A 21,009-nucleotide genomic window follows, 5' to 3' on the forward strand; every position below is an offset into this window, starting at 1 on the left:
TTTTTCCGAAAATTAAAGGATCGGTTTTCCCTTTTTCCGAAAATTAAAGGATCGGTTTTCCCTTTTTCCGAAAATTAAAGGATCGGTTTTCCCTTTTTCCGAAAATTAAAGGATCGGTTTTCCCTTTTTCCAAAAATTAAAGGATCGGTGTTCCCTTTTTCCGAAAATTAAAGGATTGGTTTTCCCTTTTTCCAAAAATTAAAGGATTGGTTTTTCGTTTTTCCAAAAAAGAGCGATGTGTTGGATTTTCCTTCGTTTTACGTCCTATAAAAACAAGGGGGTTTTCTCGTTTAGCTAGCCCTGAAAATGAGAATCTTTAAAAACGTTTTACCTCGTGATTGGGCTTGGCCAGGCCCAATTACACTTTACAGCTTTAATTTCGAAAACATCTGTAGTTACTCCCAATGACAAAGTGAGGGAGTTTCTACGCATCTTTAGATCCTTCCAATGACAAAGTCAGGAAGTTTCTATACTATCAGTTGACAAATCCCAATGACACGTGAGGGATATGTCGACACTTCAAGTGATGACCCTTAAGTCAAATGTTATCACTCGGGGGCTCGTGAGACCCTCGCAAAACAGGTCACATACACCATGGCTTGTGTGACGCACTCCGTCTAATACTTTGACCATCGTCTTACTCCAAGACTCAGTCAAAGTGGGGGCTAACTGTAGACACCTACTTTTGCCCCCATTCCCGCAAGGGAAAGGTTCGATGATGAAAGCATAAAAACTCCAATTGACAACGCATCTCCTATAAAATAAACGAATCTCGATTCCCCATTTCATTTCACCCGAAACCTGCTATTTATGGAAACCTGCTAAAAATAGTAACTGCCGTAAAAAGTAGCGTCTAAAAGTGGCAAATCATAAAAGATAGAAACCTGTCAGAATTAGGTGTTGCATTCCAACATAAATCCTAAATGAGATAGAAAACTGCGAGAATCCTATTCCTAATAGGATTCGGAAATAAGAGTTACGTATTAATTAAAATCCTAACGAGCCTAGAGTTCGTAACGGGCCCAGACGCATTCCGTCACAAAATTGTTACGCGCTAAAAGACTCGAATTAATCTCAAACTCTACGGATTTTAGGAATCCGAATCTGACTAAACAAAACTGCCCAGACCCTATTTTCAACGCCTGGCTCTTGGCGCCGAAATCTTCGGCGCCCAGGCCTGGGCGCTGAAAATACCTGGGTACGTGTTTTTTCCTAACTCTTTGCGGATTAGAACTCTGCAAATTCTATCTTTCCACGAACTCTTCCCTATAAATAGGCCCCTAGTTTCGACGTGAAAGAACACACAACAACACATAATATATTCTGAGTATTGACTCCAACCCTTAGCCTAAGCCTCTCGCTGCGAAATTGTTCACGCGTTCTGTCGCAATCGATCCATAAATCCAACAGAACGTATCCTGTCCCATAATTAAGATTCGTTAAATAAAAAGGAGAAATAGCAAAGTCAAAGTGGTTAGTTTTCTGAGAACCGTGACGCACCTCTCAAGGGTGCGTCGTAATGTGTCCCTTTTCGATGATTTAACTGCTTTCCTCGCCCTTTTTATGAACTGTTAAACTAACCTAATCTGATTGTTCTATCACGCCTAACAAATATGATATTTTTGGGAAATCGGATTATCATGCTAGGTCCCTTCATGCTATTTAAACCAAATAATCACGATCGAATTAGTATTATATTTTGCATATTGCTAAAATCAACTCAGATTATTTTAATAGTTAACGCATGTCCCTTCAATTATTTATGCTGAGCTAGTAAGGATATCCTGCCTCTGGAGTTATCGACGAGCGAATTACTCCTCTCGGTAGTTACAGTCCCCCGAACCCTCAATCTCTACCTTGCGGGTGTATATTGAGAGATCCCCACACCAGGGATCACAAGGGAACCTACGGCCGTCGTGGTCAAACATAATTGCACTCCCTTTATGTCACGATAACCGGGTTTTGTCAGTTTTTCTCATTGTTGTTAAAAACTGAATGGCGACTCCTATATTACTAGTCTATTGGGTGTATACTCACAGGAAATCCAATTACACTTGATTGAATAAAAAGAATTGTCACACCCACGAGGGACAAGGTCACGCATTAGCCTCGCGCTTTTTCGACCCCCTCACAGAGCTCTTCATCTGAATCACTAGAAATCTCAATTGTTGGCTCATGGGCCGCTGGGTTAGGATTCTCTGCCTCAACATCTACATTCTCATTCTCCACAGCTACATCATTTTCCTCTAGGTCATTATTTACACTTACTCCCATAGGTTCTTCTGTAACTGCATCTCCAACATGACTCCCTACGATTTTACCGTCTCTAAACCCACTTTCTGCCGCCTCAATAATGGTGGTCAGAATTTCTGAATCATATTTCCATCTACCACCCCAAGTCCCATACTTAGCCAAGTTTGGAGTTCCATTATCAGAATGCATGTCTTTAAACTTTTCCTTGAGTTCTAGGTATGGAAATTTGTTAGGTAAGCAATTAATGATAGTGGCTGCTATGGTATCCTTTCTCATTAAGATAGGTTGCCCTTGAACTTTAGCATGATATTCACATCCAAACACAATTTTCTTCACGTAAATGTCAGGGGTTTCTATATCAAGTTTCTCGAAGGATCCTATGTTGGTATACTTGGAAAGAAACATTTTATTCCTGATATAAACAATTCCATGTCTCACTAACGATTTTCCAACCAAATCATAAACAAAGTTCAATAATGCAATAAGTTTGGTGGAATCAAACAATTCTTTATGCACATTTAAATGTAACATTAAACAATTAGCACACGCACGTACATAACAATCAATTTCTTATGCTAGCATTGACTAGCTACTAATGCACATATAATTCTATCTTATATGCCCTTCTTATACTACCCATCTCTCATAAACTAAATCATTGAAATAATTTAAATGACGAAGTAAAAGAACGATAATATAAGAAAATTATAACATAAAATAATAACATAAATATAAATATGAAATAAATAAAGTAAAATAAATTAAGGAAATGCGTAGCGAATAAATTCGAAAATAAAGTTTTTAATTCGAAAAAGATTTATATTTCCTAAATAACGAATTCTAACTCTTGGAACAACTTTTTTTTAAAAAATTTGAACTTCTAAAAAATTGTACTCATTTTTTTTTTTGAATAATAAATAATAAGAAAAAGAATAAAAATTTCGAAAGTCACTTTAATTCGAATAAATAATTTGATTTCGAACTTAAATAAGAAATATTATATACTTTCAAACAAGATAAAAGGAAATCGGCCCCCCCAAAAAAAAGTACCAATTTTTGAACACTATAATACGTAGAAGCTCGATTTTTAAGAAATTTATTTTAAATAACTAGATAGTTAGGCGCCTAAAAATTTATTAAAGTAAAACCTTAGCTTCTAGATACCACTTTGTAACACCCCGACAATTCTTTCTTTTCTAAAATAATATTTTAATATAAAACGTAGAGAATTATCAAGGCATTATCGCCCGTGTGAAAACGTAACGGCTTATTCAGAATTTTGCAGCGGAAAACATAAAACCAACTTTAGGTTTATAAATAATCGATTACAGGTTTTGTCCCAAAAATCAACCAACGAAAATAAGGAAATATAAATAGTACGACAAGTTTAAAGTCCAATTAAACAAACCCAAGTCAACTTAGCCAATCAAAACTAAATTCAAGCTCTCTATTCCCGATCCCAATGATGCAACATCTTCAAACCTGCAGATGGACAATGCTTATTGATCCATAGAGACTGCTCACCAAAGATTGGGTCATCACAGGATCAATAAGGCATAGCCATGATCAACATGCACAAGCAAAAGCACGTAATCATCAAAGCTGAGTACTACATACTAAATCAATAATAATCCTAACATGATTCTATTAAACGAACAACCCTAACATGATACTAATGAACACAAACAAGGGCAGACAAAACATGATAGTTTGACGACCATACTTGACCAGACTAGACTAGGCTAAACTTTTTGCAATAATATTATTTTAGTTGAAATAGACAATGGACCGAGTTGTCCGTCCAGCAGTCTTCACTAAGGAAGACGAGGTACGGGCGCGACTCCGTAACCTCAGAGACCTGCGATATCGAGGAACATTTGAATAAAAATAGAACACGGTGATCAATCCGGTCTCAGAAAAGGCCATGGGCTACCACCATGAACCCCAACTCCGGTTTGTCCATCACTTTAGACGTGCACGGTCTAAAGCTATTGCTACTCAGTTTCACTTTACATGATTTACAAATTGAGACTCCGTTATGACTCAACAATCACATAAGGCATGCAATCCACATTTGTTCACAACTGTTTTTATCTTGGAATTAAGTAAGTGATCACAAAGGCATCAATCAAGACTCATTCCAATTTATCCAACCTTTCCTTTAACCATGATCAACCCCTGTATATGGGTATAAAGTTTCAACTTACTAAACAAGGTCCACCGCCCTCATAAAGTAGTGAAAAGCTAAAAAGGGAACAACAACCAACATATATAGAATAATCTAGCGTTCCCAACCAACATGTTTGTATCAATCATCCATACTAACATGTTACAGTTCTCATAATGCCATATAAGTTCAATATGTTCGTCCAACAGTATTAAACATGTAATTTCAACACAACCAAGTTCGTCAATAATATCAACATAACCAAGTTCAACAACAATCTCAACACAACCAAGTTCACCAACAAATTCAACATGGTTTCAACAATTAGCACACATTACAAGCACACAGGTATGTACGTACCTTGTGTAAACAAACTGATAGGTCACTTTAACACTTTCAAAAGTCGCCTAAAGAGAATTCTCCGCCTAAAACAACCAACAAATAATCCCAATCAATTTCTAATCATTGACAACCATAATAAAGCATTCTAAATGCATCCTAAGCATATCTAGAACCTTCCCCAATATCAAAACTTAAACATTTGATTTCCTAGCATCATAATTATTGAACTAGTGATTGAAATTCGTTGAAAACTTTTTGCAAACATCGTACTTTAAATTTTCAGCAATATAAATTCATTTAAAAGCTTCACCAAGGTCAATCTACGTTCCTAGTATCTCAAAACAACAAATTCAATAATCCATACTCAACCTACCATGATTTATAATCATAAAAACCTTGAATTTCATACTTTAAACAATCAAAATTAATATTTCAAAATAATTTGATAATCTGAAAATTAATAACTTTATTATATAATTTGCATAATCTGAAATTTATAATTTAAATCACAAAACCCATAACTTTAATCCAAGAAAACATAATTCAAATTAATAAATCATGAATAAGCCCTAACTTAATTATTTAATTAACCAAAACTGAAATTAATTGGTTTATAATAACAACACCCAAATCTGAAAATCATATTCAACAATAAAAATTATAAATTTGATTTAAGAACATCATTTAAATTAACAAACTTTAATTAAAATAATTAGTTACTTAGGGTTTAAGAAATAACCAAGAATAAAGAGAGGAGGGGAGAGACTGCCGGCGAGCAGGGGCACGGCAGCGGCGGCGCAGGCTGGGCGGCGACGCCGGGGTTGCGCAAGCAAGGTGGTCGTGAGAGCTGGTGGTCAGCGACGTGGCTGTTGGCTCGAGCAACAAAAGAACGAGTGAGAAAGAGAGTCACGCAAAAGGAGAACGAAAGAGAAAGAAAGAAGGAGAAGGAGAGAGAGGTTACCGGCGGCGTGGAGGAGGAAGGGTGGTCGTGGATGGCCACGATGGCGGCTGGGCACAGAGAAGGTGGTCGCGTTCGGTGGTCGAACGGTGGGGGTTGTTGCTGGTGACGAGAGAGGAAGAAACGAAGAGGAAGGGAGGATTGATGGGCGGCGCAGCGTGGATTCCTTGACGATGCAGCGACTGCGGTGGTGCGGCGGCTGCGAGGTGGTTGATGCGCTGGTGGACGATGGTTAAGCAGCAAGCAAAGGTGAAGGAAGCAGGGTTTGGAGGTTTTTCTAATTCACGTGAAGAAGAAAGAATAAGGAGGGTTTGGAAGCTTTGATTTTTTTCACGTGAATGTTGAAACAAGGGTAGGAATATTATGGGCTTATTTACTTTGGGTTTTACCAAGTTGGGCTAAGGTTAGAATTGAGCTTTAATGTTTGAATCCAAAACCGATTAGGATTGTTTTTCCAAATTCAATTGAACGGTTTTCGTAATTCGAATTCTTTTCAACATAAAATTCTAAAATTATTCTTGATTGCACAAACCGTTAACATATTTAGAATATATTTAAATAAAATTAAATATACATTAAATATATAATAAATTTCAAAAATCGTTAAATATTTAGAACGTACTTAAAATAAAATAAATATACTTTAACTATATATTTATTATATAAAACTCATAAATTCTATTTAAATATAAATAATATACGTTAAAATATATTAATAAAATTTATAAATTTACGGGGGATTACAATCTACCCCTCTTAAAAGAAGTTTCGTCCCGAACCTTGACACGAAATTTCCCACATTTTCCCCAAAAGCTTTTAACTTATTCTTACTAGAGAAGTACTTGTGCCACCTATATGCACTCTTTTGCCAACTCAAAGTTGTTTGTGTTACTCATGAACACCTTTTCTTATGCGGAGAATCTATTTGCTTTGCATCAACTTGTAAAATTTGCTTAAATAAGCAATAAAATGCATAAAAATTCCATAAAATAGGTAAAAAGCGCGAATTTCTATCGCATTCTACCCCCCTTAAGGAAAACGAGTTACGCCCTCGTAACTCACCTCAGGGAATAGCTAACCAAAATTCTCTTTCGACGAATTCTATCCTCAAAATTCCTATTTCACTAAAACTACTCACTTTAGACTTTTCACAACAGATGATGAAACAAAAGAACAAGTTACCACGAATTAAATAATGCTTAACTTGTGCAGAGTTAATAGAAAAAGTACCAGAATCTATATCGGCAGATCGTTCATCCTCATTCTGATTCATCATGTATAACTTTCCTGGAGCCTTATTCGGGTTGTTGTTATCATTTGCAGGCTTATTATAGTTCTCTTGATTGTTTTGTGCCCCTCTAGGCTTTGAATTTTGACCTCCAGACTGGTTAAACCTCACTTGGTTTCCACCTCCATTACTATTTTGTTCCTTTCTGTGCTTAATGAAGCACTCATACTCCCTATGTCCCCTTTTCTGACAATAGTTGCAGGTCACTAATTCTCCGTTGCAGTTCTTACCAGGGTGATTGCTACTGCACATCTTGCAATGATGCACTCTCTTAGATTGGTTCGAGTTCTTGTGGTGCCCCTGATTGTTTCTTCCTTGAAAATTTCCATTTCCACTCTCATTCCTATTCACGTTTCTATTCTTCTTGAAATTCCTCGGTTTTTCCCAACATCAAACTCTTTTCTTTTCTCCCCAACAACATTTTTCTTGTCCCTTCTAGACTGTAAGCCATGAATATGGGCGGTTCTCTCATACACATTCTCTAAAGGTGTAAAGGTTTCTCCACCTAATCCCAGCTGGATCTCATTGGTCAACCCTTGCTCAAACATCTGAGCCTTTATCTCCTCTGTGGCTACAACCTCAGGTGCAAACTTCGACAGTGCTATAAATTTGCTATAATATTCAGCGATGGTCATACTCCCCATCCCAAGGTTTATGAATTCCTGTGCTTTTCGTTTTGTTATAAAAGGAGGATAAAACTTTCCCCTCAATGCAACAACAAATGAGTCCTAATTAAATCCCTCGGTAGTACTTAGCCTAGTTTCATTCTCTCTCCACCACAGATCGGCTTCATCTTTTAGGTAAAGGACAGCTTGACCTACTCTCATACTCCTAGGGCAACTCACAGCCTCAAACAGTTTCTCAAACTCCCTAATCCAATTTTCTAAGAAGGTAGGGTCTGATTGCCCCTTGAAGTATGGTGGTTTCTCAAACTCCCTAATACGTATTACACGACATTCACCATGGTCCACCTTCTAAATTGCGCTATTCTACTCTTATCTATGAAGTACATGCATGCTGGACATCTGGCTATCCATCACTCTTTAATTGTTGAAGTAAATACTATAAGCAGCATAAACATAAGCTTCCCCTCTTTTAATTGTTTCTCTCTCGTCCGTATATGATAAATAAAAACTTCCCTCTTTCACTCCAAAATTGTTTCTCTCTCCTCATTTGCATGTCAAGCTAAAGCTTCTACCACAAAATCGATTGGGGATAAGAAAATTTTCTTGATTAATTCAATTGGAATTGGGTAATATTAATTTTTGGATAGAGTGGATTTAGGGATTCTTAAGATCGATCAAAATGATGATGGAGATGGTAACATCGGCCAACAATGATTCAATTAGTGACGGAGATGAGGACAATAACCGGCGATGAAGGATATAAACGCCGACATTAGTGTCGATTAAACGAAGGCGGTGATGGGGTAGAGTTTGACATCAGCATTTTTGGAAACTACTCCGTATGAAGAGGAGAGAAATATGCAAGACATCTGATTTTTAAAACGAAAAACAATATAAACCACTTTTAGTGGTTTGAACATTTCCGCTTCCGTTTCCTTAAAAATGCAAGGAAATGGTTTTTTTCAACACTTTTACCGAACGCGTTTTGTTTTCATTTTCCAAAAAACAAAACGGAAAACAGGAAACAAAAGCTATCCCGAACACACCCTTATTTACTAGAATTTTGTTGTTGGACTAATTAGGAAGTTCTTTAAGAAACGTTCAGACTATTTCGTACCAATGTTGTTGATGCATTTTTAGAGCTTCTTACTTAGAGGCTCATTCTGGAGGTCAAACTGGCCTAGACCCAAAAAATCGACCCCATTGATCCGATATGTAACCCGAAATTGATCTGAAACGATGACCCAAAATTAACCCGATAAAAAACCAAATAGAATCAGCCCGAAAATGATTTGACCTAAAATGACCTAATACCCTAATGAAGAACCGAAGTACCCGAACTGATCATCACCTGAAACCGAACTTACACGTACCGAAAATAACATTTAAATCTACCCAAACCGATACAAACCGAAGAGCAACTCGAATTTACCAATTAGTTTTAAATACAATTTTTTTTAGCTTTTCATATTATTATTATTGTTGTTGTTGTTGTTGTTGTTATTATTTTTAATTAATTTATACTCTTTTGTGTTATAGGAAAAAGTTTTGATAATATTATGATAGTGACCACCATATCTAATGAGAAATACCCTAATCAAATCTCGAAACCTGAAAATTGTTATCCAACCTTAAAACTCGATCTAACCCGAAAACCCGATATAACCCGAAAAACCCGATCCGATATTGACCCAAAATCCTGACCCGAACCAGACCCGACCCAATTATAAAAAAACGAAAGTTACCCGAGTGGAACCGAGCCATACCCGAAACCGACCCAAAAGAAAAATAACACGAAATGACCCGACCCGAATAGATCCGATCCGAATCCGATCCAAACGACTTATTTTCTAGGTCTTACTGCAACTAGAAGTGGATAGGGAGCTAATGCAAGCAGATATAGAAAAGTTCCTTTCATCCAAAAAAATTATGCAAGCGGGTTCTGGAACAACTCTTTCTTCCTCTCCCGGCCTGTTGAAGTTGAAGGCATTGCATGAGTTTTCTTTGAGCTAAACGTCACATCCCACGAATCCAAAATGATTTTTTTTCCGAGGAAGCACTTCGTTCACCACGCTAATGATTTCTTCAACTAAAGCAATCGACATGATGATTCCTAGTGACTTTAACGAATACCTCCGATATCATGCAATTGAGTGTCATATCAACTTTTTCTCACCAGAAAAAAAATACTTTACTAAATAGAAATCGAGATACCGCTCATGAAAATGTCCTAACTCCAAAAAATTAATGGGTCATTTGGTTCACATATGAAGTAGAAGTTTCAATGAAATCTGAAATTCATGGGAAATATATTCCTTGTCAAATTCATGAAAACTTTCTAAAATTGTTTGGTTAATAATGGGAGAAGTAATTACTCGTCTTTATAGGGAGTGAAAATTCCTAAAAAATTCCACGTTTTGTATTTAATTCAAAAATTTGTCAACCAAATAACTCACAATTAATTTATTTTGCACTTCTCATTAAATCCCACTTTTCATTTTTTCATGTTTTCTTATGTTAACCAAGCAATGCCTAAATCGTGGTGAAAACCGAGGGACGAGGGTACATGTCCTTCAAACATGTGGGTTTGTTTTTCAGAGCTTGACTTGTGTTGTGTTAGGTAGATGAGTTGATTGAGGTGGGTAGGTAAGAGAAGAAAGCCCAAGTACACATAAACATCGAGTGGGCTACTTCTTATTGGCCCCATACTTTACCAATATTGACATACCAATAAAAACTCAACTTTACCTATTTAAAACGAATCAAATCATACAATAATAATAAAAAGAATTGGGACAAAAAGTTAAAAATTAAAAATTATAATTTGAGTGTGAAGAACTTCAGTTTCCAGAACTCCGCCATTAAAGCATCACTGGAAAAAAGCTTAGAATTACAGCTACTTGGTCTTTAATCATCCCCGATTTTTACATTTCGGTATGCCCTGAATTTCTTTTTTACTCTTTTATTTATTTATTTTGTTTGAATTTGTATTTTTGATTTTCGTTGATTATATGGGTTAATTTAGATTTCAAAAGGGTTTCGATTTTGGGGAATTTAGCCAAAAGTTTTTTTTTTCCTGCTTAATTTGTGCAATGTGTTGCAATTAGTTTTTTTGGATGGTGAGATTTTATTTTGGGTGTTTTGGTAAGCATGCAATGATTTTACAGGAATGTAATTCTGTTAGAAATTCGAAATTTCGACTTAATTTTTGGGTAGAAATAATATGATCCGATTATTGCTACTTTTAAGGTGCATTGTCATGGTAATTGTATATTAGGGTATTGCAGAGATGTGACTTTTAGAAGCTAATTAATTGAATTTTTATTCATCAGGAAACACATTTAAATATATTGGTTATTGTCGGTTTTTGACGATATTGTAGGAACCTGCATCTGAAAACAAATGGTATTAATGAATTTGGGTGCTATATTGCTATTGCGAATGGCAAAATAATGTATTGGTGGGGCTGTACTCAGTTTTGCTTCTAACGTTGTCTGATGTCGTCAAATAAACTAAGTGTCCGCGCATAGAGCTAGTACCTTGAGAAACTCAGGTGTCAATTATATAGCCAAGATTACCATAACATATTTCTGAGAATAGATTAATATCTCTCGGTTTTGATTCATGTCCTAAATCAGAGGGTGGACATCTTGAAGTTCTTTATACTTGGGATTTGGTTCGTTCTCTTTGTTAAATTTGCAGTTCTTAAATTCACTAATTGGCCTTAGCCCTTCAGTTTAGCGACTTTCTTGGTACTGAAGTTCCGGGTGAAGTCCAAGATAATGTTTGGAGGATCAGAAGATATTTGGAGTTATTTAACTTATCTCATTGACTCCTTTATAATGCATTAGCCTAGAGGTTGGGAGGGGTAAGGAAAATGTGTTTCTCCAATTTTCTATGTTTGACCTATAAATGCTCTTGGTGCAGCTCCTAGTCTGGATTATGTCCATTTTCCCCTGTTTGGTTGATCTATCCTCCTCTATTGTTAGAGGGAAAGAAAACAAAGGTGATTCCATAGATCGGTAAGCCAACTGACATGTGGGGTAAAGAGGTTCTTAGGATAGTTTTGTTAGGTATCTATGCTGTATGCATGTCTATGCCACTAGAATTTATGGTCATCATTTCATCAACATCAATATTTATATGATCTTTATACCTTTATAAAGAGGCTTTTGTCTGTGACAGTTTGAGGGGGGTTAGTTATATGCAACATTTACCCAGAATAATGGCGCATCAGGAAGTTTTTGTTGAAGTTGAACAGCTCGTTAGAGTTAGATGAATAGGTTTTAGTTGAATTTTCCAGATTGCATTCTCCCCAGCTCATGGTGTAAAAACTCGCCCAAGTTAACTAGGTTTTGGAGGCTGGCGATACGAGATATCCCGAGTTGTAAAGGTATTTTTAAAAACGACGATATCTCGGCCGGTTCAACCGATCCAAATAAATTTTGTCCGCATTAAATGTTATTAGCCTCACATCTACTCGGTTTTCAGCCGAATTCCCCATGTTTTCGAGAAAAAGAAAGGGAAAAAGTAAAGAAATGGAGAAACTCTACTGAAATAGAGTAGAGAACTCCATTTTCAGATCTAAAACAAGAGAGGAGAGAGAAGGTAGACAAAGGTAATCATTTAATTGTGTCACGTGTACGGTTTAGGGGAGGGGGACTAGGGTACGTAGTGAGTGGGGCTGAGGTGGGGCTTCTTTTTCAAATTCAAATTCCTACGGGACAACCGCGACACGGTCCGCGACTAACGCATCATTTTCGTTACCGAGACTACGCGACCTATCCCGCGACCGTGATCGATACCGCATTTTTTATCTATGCTCCAGCTGCAGATAACAGTCTCATTTTCCGGACATCTTAAACTTAAGGATTTGATATCTTTGGTTGAATTTTTTTTTATTCTACCTTGAATATAGTAGGATGATTGTGCAACTCATTAGGTCTAAACTTTAACTGAGTCTCAATGAGAAAATGAGTGATGGTAAAATTAGGGTCCTGTTTACATGTAATTTTGGTTGCAGGGATTAGTATTACACAAATGATGGAATTAGTATTACACAAATGATGGAATCTTTTCATCAGTAAAAGCATACTGACAGCTATAGATCAGTCGCGCTCAACTGCCACTCACACCATAGCTTCTTTTATCGCTTACGGAGTATTAAGAAATAGTTGTTAGACTCCACTTTATTCAGTAAATTTAACCAGGAGCAGTTTGGAAAATGCTGTTATTAACCAGGGAGTCCTTTTTTTAGCAAAGTGTCATTAACATCCTGAAGTGATAAGTATGTCTGTTGTTTTCAAAGAGAGGGAGTAATTCAAAATTTCAAAATTCAACTATTTTCCCTAAGATGGTTTGTGAAATCTTCCAAGCTTCTATTGTCATGGTCTTTGTTGCCATCAAAGGTGTCAACTGTAATTGCAATAAAATGAAACGAGAATGAATTGGTGCAAGTTGTTTGATCCTCCTTTTTACCATGAAGAAGTTTCCTGATGATAGTGTGCTCTGCACCAAGAAGAAAAATATCTTTTAAAGTCTTAAAACATTATTCTGTTTCCATAACAATTACTGTAAGTCCTAGTTTACCAAACTAAATCTTTAACATCTTTTTTTCTTTTAACGATCTTGGTTTATGAACCTTTTCACTTTATTACTAATTTTGTGAATTGCTTGATTTCAGCATCTATGATGTTTTTCCTGTGCTTGGTTTTCTATTCTACATTACTCCCTAACAACCAAAGAAAAGAGCGAAAAACAAGTAAAGAAATAGAAGCAGAATCAGAGAAAAGAAAAGAAAAAACTTGCAAATTTGCACCAGCTAGAGTTTTTGTCATCTGGGTTGCCAGCAGCTGCATGCTCACTTTTCTGTATCAATCATTCTATTTCCCTATTGCAATTTAACTTAATATCGGAGATTTTCTGCCAAAAATGATTTGTTTCAAACCACTTGGATGTGAAGGATGATTTCACTTTAAGATCTTCATTTGAAATTCCGTTTTACTAGCACTTTGGAGAATTAGGTTTTTTTGTATGATATCAGTATATCAGGTACCGGCACTGGGGCCACATTTGCAAGACATTACTTCTGCGATTTCCTTTCTTTAACAACCTAAAAGGGGAAAAAAACAACAGCTATAGTGAAACAAAATAAGAGAACAGTAAATCAGATCGAGTCTCAACTTGTGGACTGCCTGGTGCTACATTTTCACCTTTTTTAGGATGATCTCTTTAAATCTCCCCAGTTTTTTCAAGGGATGACGTGTAGAGTCTGTGACTCTGGGTAATGCACTGGGGGCAACGTAAGTTTTAGTAACCTTTAGCCTTCTGGTATCTCTGACCAGTTGTCCTGCCTCGTGGAAAGTAGATTCCTTAATCTTAAGGCAAGGATGTTTTCCTGTGTTGCCTTTGCATGGGTTTTGTTGGGGGTTGTAAGGAGTAGGCAGAGGATGGACCTTTCTTGTCCATGTAGGCTCTTTATTACGATATCTTCCTATTATTGGGGCACCTGGCCCGGTGGTGATTGGTACAGTTGCAGTTGTGTTTTTTACCAATAGCAAACAATAACGATAGTTACTTTATTGCATGCAATAAAGGTTTGTTGACCGATGAGCATTAATAATAAAATGATGGAAACGGGTTCATATTTGAAGCATTCTAGCGATAATTATAGCAAACCAAGTTTTCCTTTTATTCCTTTACTTAATTTATTCCCTCTTTCAATTCTCTTTGACTACTTTATCTTCTCACTAAGCTAATGGCTATAGCATGAGCATGAATAACTTCCTTAGTTTGTTGCGTGACAATGACATTGTATATAAGCAATAATACCTCTTTATAAAGCATTACCACAGAGCGTCCGAATTATATGGGTTTGTTTTGGAAGGGTGCTCTTTGACCCGTATGGAAATGACTTATCTTCCCTACTTAGACAGCTGTTGCTTCATTTTCCCATCAAATTCCTAACTTATCTCTGGCTTGTACTACAGGCTGGAACTGAAATCCAGTTCATAAGGATTTCCTTGAGTCTGTTAACAAAGAAACTTCTTGAAGGAATTTCACTTGGGGTAGGAATGAAGGTCCGGATGGTCCACCTATTTGTTTAGATTTAGGATCGGACATTTAGCATATGATTTCTAGATCTTTCTATCTTCAACAAAGATGAAAGAGCATCAAATAGGTCGAATTTTGAGTTTGACTTAGGATCATGTTAGATTAAATCAAGTGCCTTCATAGGATACTAAGTTGCCTTTGCAATGTAGGCATAACTGTGAGAGAGCATCTTAGAAATTTAGGTGTAAGATAGCATATAAGTGACCCCTCGTCACACCACCATAGGCAGGAGCCTTATTTAATGTATTAGGTGTCAGGCACTCAGGAGTCAGGATAATGATTGACATGGTATGATATATATCTTCTATAATTACATAAGTTGCTTTTGTAACATTTAGATGATGTAGGGTGTCCCTTGAAAGTTCTGGAAGCTCGTAGTCATCTAATCCGTTTTGAAGTTATCAGATGATATATATCGTTTTACAAGTGTCTGGAGGCTCTTAATTCTCGTTACTAAAACTTGTAAGGTCTTTGCCTGTATGATTTTGATTTGTTCCTCTAGCCATCTAGTGATATCCAACGCCATGTAAGGTGGTGGTATTAGATAGGGGATTTGGAACTATGTTATTCGGACTTGGGTACCCATATCGGACACGGGTACGTGTTAGTGTCCTCGGTTATTTTGTGAAAAAGTTCCATGATTTTGGTCCAAAACGAAGTGTTCGATGTTCATACCCATGTCTAAGTATCGAGGATCTGACAAAGATTTGGAATTAATAGTGGTGAATGGTGATGGTTAGTAGCGATGGAGGTCCAAGGGGCTGATGAGTGTGAATTTTTTCAGTTCTCACTCAATTGCCTCCCCTGTTGTCCTCTCTCTCTGTCTCATCAACTCACTCGTACACTAGTAGATATCCATTACTACCTTGTTATTTTCATCCATTACCATTCCACCACCCTTTGTTTCTATCGTTACCTCCCTGTAAGTGCTTCTTTTTCTTTTACCAACACGATCATTGACATGTCTGCTGTCCTTACCATCAGATCCGTCACATCTGCATTGTGGCAGATCAGATTGAGATGGTATAGATCTTCATTGTAGCACAATTTAGAGGGTTGGTGGTGGGTAGATTCTGTCACCGATTTATATTGGATGTGGAGGAAAGGGAAATCCAGGTCAAGGGAAGGAGGTAGCAGCTGTGCAAAAATGAGTTAGGTGCAGTTGTGTTTATTTTGCCAGTTTCTTCCTATCAATAGCTTAACACATTTTGCTGACTAGTCTGACTACATCAAGGGTTTCAAAAACCATGGGAGGGTTAGGTGTCCAAAACCTTCGCCTGATGGGGTTTTATAACAAAATATTTGATATTCAGAAAATGCAAAACTTATCAATTATGGGTTTGGCCATGCCCTAGTGTAATTAAGCAATCTGGAGGATAAAGCTTTTCTTATTGGATTCTGATCAACGCAATCCCAACCACATCTATGAACAGGTGAAAAAGAGCTATAGTTTCTGAAAAGCCTGCACTGATAGCGCAATGCTGAAAATGATAATTGTATTATTGTGGTGGTTTCTACTTGGCTCTGTCAAATTTAGCTTGTTATGTTAAGCACCAAACTGCTTTGTTCTGTTGTCCTGGGAATTATTGGAGTTCAATGATCAAAATATTGATCCTACCTATGTTTTTTTCAAAAATTATGTCAGGCTTACTGTGAGTGCATCATTTCATTCTTGCTTGAACTATACTGCATTCTGTTTTCAACCCTTTTTAACTGAAATTCGAGTATTTTTTCCAGGTTCTTTACTCAAAAGCACTTTCTGTTTATGAGACGTCTTCTCTTAGTGATTACTTTCTCAACATGAGCACCCCATGCAATAACGAGCAAGTAAGTTTGAGCCTAAGTTTACCTTATTAGAAATGTGGTTACCTAGAAGTCTAGATTGTAACAAAAACAAATTGACTGATGCAGGAACATGGTACTGTAGCAGGATTTGAAACTCCTGATTCGCCTAGTTCAAGTTATAACAATGTATTCCCTGGAAATGAAGATGAGGCACGTGAAGCACCTGGTATCCCTTCACACTTGCAGCATACATTGTTAAGCTGCCCTGCTAGTAGAGAAACCTCTGTTACACTTCCGCTGCCTCAAAATGTGATAGTAAACCATCTTTACATCGAAAATAGGGAAGCTCCAAGATCCGTTGTGGCGCTGGGTTTTACCCATCGTTTCCGGTCAAAGTTTGTCACTGTTGTTCTTTACAAGCCTGTCCCGAGAAGGGGGAGCAATGCTTGATGTATAGCCAGCCAGAAAGTAGTCATTCAATTAGGTGTTGCCCATTTTACCTCAATTAATGTGGAATATTCTGAAAATGTTTTCAGGGAAAATACCATTGTGGTTTATTGCCTGGTAATCAAAATTTCCATAATTTAGGATTGCTCCACCGCGCTCGCCGCCCCGGCATTGGCTAAGATTAATGGTTAGCATGATATACAATGTTCTAGACCTAGTACAAGGAAGAATTTATTGGCAGCTTGTTGTTGTTGTAACTATTAGTTGGAGCTGACCCACTTGTTCATATGTTTCCCGATGTCATGACACCATTTCATGATTGACATTGAGAATTTGAGATTGTGTTTCGTTCTTCTTTGGCTGATGGGATCTGGAATGGCTTCACCAGTCCATCAGATAAATCACTCTTATTTTCAGGAAATCAAATAGGACTAATTCGCTATTGTTTGTTTTTGCTTTTCAAGTTTATTAAGCTCCTTTTTTTTTTTGAGTTTATTAAGCTCCCTTTTTTTTCGAGTCAAAAGAAGTAAATAAATGGGTAATTTTCTTGGCTTCTGCAGCTTTGTTCTAAAAAATAAAGCATGACATGGACTGACTCGATAATACAAACTTTTCTATAAGGCGGTCTTACACAAAAGACCATCTTGATATCATATAAGTAAAGTAAATGAATCAATTAGTTAAGCACTTGAACTAATTAGTTAAGCACTGAAACCAATTAGTTAAGCGAAGGAATTAATTAGTTAAACAATTGAATCAATTAATTAAGCAATGTAACCAATTAGTTAAGAAATTAACCAATTAGTTAAGCAACCAAAGTGGTCTTTCCGATAAGGCGGTCTTACACAAAAGTTACCGACTCGATAAACACAATAAAACAAGTGAAATTTGGATAAGTCACGTAAGAAACACATTGCCAGTACACAGAGCTGGAAATAGGTCGGGTTAGTTTGAAATCAGGTCGACCTATTTATAAGAATTATTCTTGCGTGGACCTGATCCACAATAACATTAGTGTGGACCAAAAATCAATAGTTTTCTGTAGCACCTTTTTTAGTGACATTTATTGTTCATATAGTAACTATAATAAATTAAACACCAAAATTATTAGACATAGTAACCATTTTTTGAATCATAGTAACCCTATGTTTTTTAAAACGAATTATGACTTCAAATCACATTATTCAAGCATAACATGTATCGACGACACTAATTTGATTTTTTTTTTCCATGATAATCTTAATAAAATGCCAAAATAAATTAGAAATAAGTTGTTGACTTTATTTTAATGCAGGGTCCACAATAACTTTAGTGTGGACCAAGTCCATTTAAGAACTGATGTATTTATAAACGGATTGTCATTTTTCCAATTGAACTCAATTTGATTTCTTAAAACGGTTGAAATTCTCAATCAAACCCAACCCAACCTGAAAACAACCCGTCAAGAAAATTACCCATTTATTTACTTTTTTGACTTATTTTATTTATTTTCTCCACACCTGGAATTTAAAATAAAATACCGAAATTTTACTAAATTAGCAATATTTTCCAAGAGAAGAACTGTCGATCTGTCATCCTTCATTTTTTTTTTTTTTGAGGGATCTGTCATCCTTCATTAGTTCTTCGATACATAGTTAAAATTAACAGCAAAGTAAAACTAGTTATCTTAGGTTTGAAATAGTGTCAAAATTTTGGTTCTGTTTCATTTTAGTTTCATTTTAATTAATTCATTTTAGTTTAATCTTACACATTATGAGGGTTATTACTTATCAGTTCGTTTTTGTTAGTCGATTGAAGTACACATTTATATATGCTTATTAAATTTAGTCAAAATTAACTCAAAAAAGACGCAAATTCAAGCGACCTCAAACCAAGTGAACGTACTAGTACCATATAATTTCCCCTTTTGTAAATTGTAACACAACTGTTGCCAATAATAAGCAATTAATTAATAATTAGTGAAGGTAACCTCTTGTAGAATTATAGAGAAAGGTCAATAAGAAAGTATTAATTAATTCATGCCTAAACTTAGAGCACAAAGAAACGTAATTAACAAAACACTAATCAACTTAAGAACAAGTGAACAACATCTGAATTCATCATTGTACACCCTATAATCTATATGACGATCTGTACTACTGTTAGGTTTAGATATGGTATATATATTATATATATATGCTGTGATGGAGTGATCGATCTCAGCTCGCTGCTCCAAGAGGGATATTGCGAATCTCAGACTGCTTTGAGGCTGCAGAGGTGTTGTTAACATTCTTGTTCTTGTTTGCATATTCAGAAACAATAATATGTTTCAAAGCAACTTCAACCTTCAACCTTCAACCATTGATCAACACTAAAAGAAGGCCATATGTGATAAGGCCATATGGTTAGTAGGAGGTGGGTTAAGAGGTGGGGTTGGGAGAGAGTAGGGGTTGAATTTTTAATTATTTTTTGTATGGAGTAGGAGGTAGGTGGGTTAATAGGGGTAGAGTGAGAAATGATATAATATTGTTAGAATATTTCCATTTTTAGAAACAGGTCAAATATTAAGGGACGGTCCGATAAGAAAAACAGGTCAAGTATTCCGGGACGGAAGGAGTACTAGTTAGTAATTACCGCACCGCACCGCACGGCCAAGTATTTCCTAAACTAATTAGAAAACTTTCCTAATTACAATAGGAACATATGAATCCAATCCTATGTTAATACAGTAATACTTCATATACGGCCATCAGAAACATCCCAGAAATACACATCTAAAGTTCTAAACGATTGTTTGCTCCAACTTATTTTAAGTGTTTGAGTGTCTAATTGAATACCAATTGGGCTTGCTAGCCAAAAGCCCATTAAGCCAAACACAATATAAGCCATATATCCCTAATGGCTATCCATCTGTGGGTGTATCCCTCTAATGAATGAAGTGCATTAAAAAAAGGGCTTATTAAACCCCGCCCCACTATTACTCACCCGCCCTATCAAATGTCCTAACTGCCCCTCTTAATATTTATCCCTTCATATTTTTACCTGTCACCTTACATTCACTCACCATCTTACCTTCAACCTTATAACCCACCTTCAACCTTCCAACATTCCGGCAGTCACCACTCCGCTCTTGTACTCCCTCCGTTCTTAAATACTAGCCCCCTTTTGACTTTCTCATCCGTTTCAACTCCATATTTAAACATAAATATCTTTAAATACGTACGTTAAAAAAAATATAAAAATTTGATATTGTTAAACTACACAATGATACGAACAAAATAAGATATCACATGAATATATTTTGAAATACGTATTGGAAAGAAATTAGAAGATTCTTTTCAATTGTAAACAGTGACAAGATTCCATAAGAGACTAATAATCGAGAACAGAGTGAGTAATAAGTTTTATATTAGTACTTTAAAACTCTTGAAAGCTATTGCAATCATGCTTTTAATATCAATATAATATTTCTATATTTGCAAATAATATACTCCCTCTGTCTCGGAATACTCGACCTGTTTTCCTTATCGGGTCGTCCCTTAATACTTGACATGTTTCTAAAAATGGAAATATTTTAACAATATTATATTATTTCTCACTCCACCCCTATTAACCCACCTACCCCCTACTCCATACAAAAAATAATTAAAAATTCAACCCCTACTCTCCCCCAACCCCACCTCTTGACCCACCACCCACTAACTACATTAAAATAATACCCCACTATCAACTACTACCTATTAAATTAAATAAGTCAATTCAAGTCCTTTAAACTCTGTGCCGGTCAAACCGGGTAGAGTATTCCGGGACGGAGGGAGTATTATTTAGGAAAAATTTACATAAATAATCCCAACTTTCACACATCTTCTAAAAATAATCTCATCTTTGGATTATTTTAGAATAATCCAAACTTTAGGGGTTACCTTCTCAAAATAATCCGAAGTCTTTTTTTCTTATCATCACTAATCCATTTTGGGTCTATTGTACATAGGCAAATTGATAGTTTGGATTATTTTGAGAAGGTAACCCCTAAAGTTTGAATGCTTCTAAA

At 36.2% G+C, this 21,009-nt stretch overlaps 1 protein-coding gene and 1 long non-coding RNA gene across 2 annotated transcripts; one reads left to right on the forward strand and one right to left on the reverse strand.

The window, feature by feature from the left end:
- Nucleotides 1–3,486: 3,486 nt before the first annotated feature.
- On the reverse strand, nucleotides 3,487–6,053 carry LOC130467124 (uncharacterized). The gene is made up of 4 exons (XR_008927285.1): nucleotides 5,724–6,053; nucleotides 5,502–5,628; nucleotides 4,781–4,845; nucleotides 3,487–3,769 (listed from the first exon to the last, which is right to left on the reverse strand). It is a non-coding gene; the product is annotated as an uncharacterized lncRNA (long non-coding RNA).
- Nucleotides 6,054–9,992: 3,939 nt separating this feature from the next.
- LOC110803658 (SNF1-related protein kinase regulatory subunit beta-3) lies at nucleotides 9,993–17,430 on the forward strand. Its single transcript, XM_022009186.2, has 5 exons — nucleotides 9,993–10,001; nucleotides 10,255–10,280; nucleotides 10,502–10,568; nucleotides 16,485–16,574; nucleotides 16,659–17,430. Exons 1-5 carry the CDS (start codon nucleotides 9,993–9,995, stop codon nucleotides 16,980–16,982), a joined length of 516 nt encoding a protein of 171 aa, XP_021864878.2. The 3' UTR covers nucleotides 16,983–17,430.
- The last annotated feature ends 3,579 nt before the right edge of the window (nucleotides 17,431–21,009 follow it).

This window comes from Spinacia oleracea, chromosome 2, assembly GCF_020520425.1.
Source record: "Spinacia oleracea cultivar Varoflay chromosome 2, BTI_SOV_V1, whole genome shotgun sequence".
In the NCBI taxonomy this organism is placed as follows: Eukaryota; Viridiplantae; Streptophyta; class Magnoliopsida; order Caryophyllales; family Amaranthaceae; genus Spinacia; species Spinacia oleracea.